This window comes from Nannospalax galili, unplaced genomic scaffold (genome assembly GCF_000622305.1).
Source record: "Nannospalax galili isolate Female #2095 unplaced genomic scaffold, S.galili_v1.0 scaffold713, whole genome shotgun sequence".
Classification (NCBI taxonomy): Eukaryota; Metazoa; Chordata; class Mammalia; order Rodentia; family Spalacidae; genus Nannospalax; species Nannospalax galili.
The window spans coordinates 1931716-1936855 of record NW_008333780.1 but is presented as its reverse complement, the minus strand read 5'-3'; the positions used below and the strand labels follow the sequence as shown (position 1 = coordinate 1936855).

The window sequence follows — 5140 nt, the reverse complement described above, 5'->3', positions numbered from 1 at the left end:
CGGCCATGTGGGAGCTGGGAACCAAATCTGAGTCTCCTGCAAGAGCAGTCAGTGCTCTTAACTCCTGACCCATCTCTCAAGCCCCCTTTTTTTTCTTTTTTCTGGTCTTTTTGAGACAGGGTCTCCCTGTAGCCCCAGCTGTCCTGGAACGCACTATGTAGACCAGGGTAGCCTTGAACTCACAGACATCCGCCTGTCTCTGCCTCCCAAGTGCTGGGATTAAAGGCGTGTGCCCCAAAGCCCAGCTCCAACTTTCTTTTTTGCAGAAAGAGCCTAGGCAAGCCTCAAACTCATGATCTTCCTGCCTCAGCCTCCACAAATAGTGAGATTACAGGTGTTGTGCCCTACTATGGTTTAATGTTCTATTTTCTTTTCTTTTTGAAAAGGTTATTTTATATTTATTTTATTTATTTTTATGTGCACGAGTGTTTTATCTGCATGTATGTGCACCACATACATGCAGTGCCCATGGAGGCCAGAAGAGGGCATCAGATCCCCTGGAACAGGAGTTAGACATAGTTGTTAGCTGCCCTAAGTGTTGAGAATTGTACCGAAGTCCTCTGCAAAAGCAGCCAGCGCTCTTAACCAATGAGTCATCTCTCCAGCCCTTTTTTTTTTTTGAAACGGGGTGTCATGTATCCCAGGCTGCCTCAAATGCCCCCCTATACAACTAAAGATGACCCTGAACTCCTGATCCTCCTGCTTCCACTTCCCAAGTGCTAGGATCACAGGTATGTAATACTACACCTGGTTAGAGAAACCTTAATGATGAAATTTTTTCAGTGCTAGGGATGGAATCCAGGGCTTTGGGTATAGTAAACAAAGTCTACCACTAAGCTATGCCCTCAGTTCAATATGTGGAAAAAAAGTTTTTTTTTCTTCTAAGGCTACCTCAATACCTGAGTTTGTGAACAAAATGGTTTTCAATGGTGCCTGGTTTCTCTGATCTATCAGAATGCCAAAACAAATATATTTACTGAATGACTACATTTTATGGTAATATAATAAAAAAAGATTTAACAATTTATTTGGCTTTTTAAAGGACATAATAGATCAATCAAGTGTGCAAAACAAGACCGTATTTAAGAACAACCTTTTACTCAGCTAGAACAAGCTACTCATAATGAACAGTGGCTGTGTGGAGCCAGAACCTATGAACTGCTCCCCTCAAAAATGGGAGGCTGGAGAGATGACTCAGCCAGTAAAGCATGTGCCTTACAAGCATGTGGACCGGAATTCAGAGTCCTCAGAATGCTTACAAGCACAGGGACCTGAATTCAGATCCTAAGTAAATGCAAGTAGAAAGCTGAGTCTGGTGGTAGACACAATACCAGCAATGGTGAAATGGGAGGCAGAAACTGGTGAATCCCTGAAATTCAATGGCCGGCTATCCTATCCTATCTGGCAAAGTTCCAGGCCAATGAGAGAAACTTATCTCAAACAAAAGTTGGAAGACAGCTGAGTAAGGATGCCCACAGTTGTCCTCTAACCTCCACATGCACAGACACATATGTACACATACACACACAAAGAAAAATGGCCTGCTATCTCATATTATAAAGTCTTACCCTCACAGGTAGTAAAGAAAGGGTACTTTTAACTAAGAACTTTAGCATATCTGAGGAAAACTCAGTATGAAATAAATTCACTCTAATTCATATTTACTACTGGGAAAACATAGCAGAAAGAATTTCTTAGATTTCATTCCTAGACTAAAAGCAGAGGAACAAATAGTAAAAGCTTTAAAAAGCCCAATCAAAGATCAGGTATGGAGCTGAGTATAGTGGCATGTACCTGTAATCCCAGCACTTGGGAAGCAGAAGCAGGTAGATTAACAATTCAAGGCTAGCCTCTGCTACATAACAAGTCTGAGACTACCTTGGGGTACATGACACCTTATCTTTAAAAAAAAAAAAAACACGGTGGTACAGGCTCGTAATTCCAGCACTGGCGAGGCTAAAGCAGGAGGACCTAGAGCTTAAGGCAAATCTGGCTACATAGCAAGACTCTGTCTCAACAAAATAAAGTATGACTGAAACTGGGCATGGTGCACCATGACTATCACCCTTCGCACTTGAAAGGTGAAGGAAGGAGATCATAAGTACAAGGTTATCTTCAAGTATATCATAAGCTTGTGGCCAGTCTGGGTTGTAAGAGATCCTATCTCAAAAATGCAAACAAAAACATAAAATCAAATTGAGCATGGTGGCATGCATGTGTAACCTCAGCTACTTGTGAGGCAGGAGAATGACTTGAGGCTAGAAGTTCAAGACCAGCTTGAACAACATAGCAAGAACTCCACTCTAAGAAGTATCAGCTGGGTGTGGTGGCATATGCCTTTAGTCCCAGCACTCAGGAGGCAGAGGCAAGCAGATCTCTGTGAGTTTGAGATCAGCCTGGTCTACATAGCAAGTTCTAGGCCAGCCAGGGCTAGAGGGAGACAGAAAAAAAAAAAAAGAAGAAGAAGTATGTACATGGGGCTGGAGAGATGACTCAACAGTTAAGAGCACTGGCTGCTCTTCCAGACGACCTGGGTTTGGTTCCCAGTGCACAGATGACAGCTAACAACCATCTATAACTCCAGTTCCAGGGGACCTAATGCCCTCTTCTGATCTCTGAGGGCAATGCATGACATGAGTGCACTACATACATGCAGGCAGAACACTCGTACACTTAAAATAAAAACAAATTAAAAAGAAATATATATAATTAAAGTACAATCATACTAAAATTAATTCTCTGGCCTTAGAAGCTGCTAAGCAGTATATAGTTCTAGATTTCTAAGTCAAAAGCACAAGGATTTATAATGGTTAATTAGCATTTGAAGTCGACAGCCAAGGCAAATAGGCCGGCCTTTTCTGTGATTATGATTACAAGGTAAGGAGGCTTTGGGAAAATGATCCAATTCACAGAAATGGGTAAATGAATCTGGACCTGTAATCCCAGCACTTGGAAGGCAGAGATGGGGCAATTGCAAATTCAAGGTCTGTGGTACATGAGACTGTCTCAAAAAAATACATTTTTTAAAACTTGAAGAAATGGGAACTGATATTATCTACACCATCAAGACATTATTAGCTTTCTAATAAGACTATTTTATACTCTAAGGAGAGGCGCTAAATTATTGAAAACTGTGAGCAGTATAACAATTCCTGCCCATACCAATGCAAACAAATCTTGTCTGGTTGGATATGAGTCACTATAATTCATGTTCTCATTTTTATTTTTTTGAGACAGGGTATCACATAGCTCACATTGGTCTCAAACTCAATTTAGCCCAGGAAGATCCTGAACTCTTCATCCTCCTGACTCCTACTATCCAGTACCAGGATTACAAGTGTAATCACATGTGGCTTTTATATCCTCATTTTTATATCTGAGTGTTTCCTTGAGTAATCAATTAATTTAATAAATCCTTTACACATGGTTTATTTGTTTGGTTTATTCATTCTGTGGTGCTGGGGATTAAACCCAGGACCTTCTGCATGTTGAATATGTAACCTACCACTGAGCCCCCATACTCCTTTTTATTTGTATGAGAGTCAGTCTATAAAAATTATACTTTAAGCTGTACATACCTTTAATCCCAGAGGCAGGAAGATTTCTGTGAGGAGAGGCTAGCCTGTTCTACATAGTGAGTTCCAGGACAGCTGGGGCAATAAAAAGACCCTGTCTCAAAAAGAACCCCCACCAAAAAAAAGAAAAAGAAAAAGAAAAGGGAAAAAGTATACTTTAATATGTCATTAAAACAGCATTGCCAGGCGTGGTAGCTCATATCTTTAGTCCCAGCACTCAGAAGGCAGAGGCAGGCACCTCTGTGAGTTCAAGGCCAGCCTGGTCTACATAGGAGTTCCAGGACAGCTGGGGTTACAGGGAGACCCTGTCTCAAAAAGACCAAAACAACAACAAACCGCCCCCCCCCAAAAAAACAAAACTAGAATCAAGGGGCTGGCAAGATGGCTCAGTGGTTAAGAGCACTGGCTACTCTTCCAACACCCAAATGGTGGCTAACAACGCCAGTTTCCGGGGATCCAATGCCCTCTTCTGACATCCTTGGGCAATGCACATGGGTGCACTTATACACATGCAGGTAATACATTCATATACATAAAATAAAAATAAAATAATAATAATAAAAAACAGCATCAAATCCAGGCATGGTGGTACAAACCTATAATCTCAGCATTTCAGAGGCTGAAGCAGGAGGACCTCAACAAATTCAAGGCAAACCTGGGCTACATAGTGAATACCAGGCCATCCAACAACCAAAAAAATAATAAATACATATAATAAAAGTCTTCCCTATTTGGGTTATACAGTAATTTGGATATTTATAGCTAAATGAATATATCTAACGTGCTATAGGTTTTTAATCTATATGTATGAAGGTAACTAAATTATCTTTCTTTTTTCTGAGAGCTTTGTAGCTTGTGTCATGGTGTGTGCCTATAACCCCAACACTCAGGAGACTAAGGCAGAATTATGTATCAGAGGCCAGTATAGAATACCTAGCAAGACCTTATCTCAAAACAAAACAAAAACATTACTAAAGTGTTCAAAGTTAGAGGCCAAAGCACAAGAAACTGAAAACATAGCAGGCTCAGTTTGTCCAGTGGCTGCTCATTAACATGCATATAGGCAACAGTTGACAGCATATCTTATGTTCAGTTCAGAATGCTGATACCAAAATCTTACCTGTCTATAGTATTTTTCATACACAGGATTCCCACTTGACAACTAAAATAAACAATAAATAGTAATTATATTTTATTCAATAAATCTTTGATATATTTGGCATTCATTCAAAAGATATTTTGAGAAACAAAAACAAGTAAGATAAAATATTCATTTCAGGAAAATTGGTTTTGTTTCTTCTTTAGGGAACAAGAATAAACACAGTCACAAGAATTACAAAGAATCAGAAAAACAAGAATCAAATTTATTTTTGATAAGAGAACTTGTTTCATGTATAACTCCACCCAGAAACCCAATATGTCACATAGAAGAAAGCCAGTTGAAAGCTCTCTTTAAAGCTCTCACTCTCTACCCAAGTACCCAAGGTACTTCAATAAAGTAATCAATGAGGGGCTAGGGGTGTAGCTCAGTAGGAAAGCCTTTCCTAGCATGCAAAAGGGTGTAA

The 5140-nt window shown here is 40.0% G+C and overlaps 1 protein-coding gene across 2 annotated transcripts in view; it reads right to left on the bottom strand.

The window, feature by feature from the left end:
- Positions 1-5140, bottom strand: part of Eps15 (epidermal growth factor receptor pathway substrate 15) — a gene marked incomplete in the record, with an annotated part of 149770 nt that overhangs the window by 113004 nt on the left and 31626 nt on the right. For both annotated transcript variants that reach the window (XM_008828458.3, XM_017796995.2), the window contains 1 exon segment: positions 4696-4737. In XM_008828458.3, the coding sequence (XP_008826680.1) occupies positions 4696-4737 (42 nt within the window).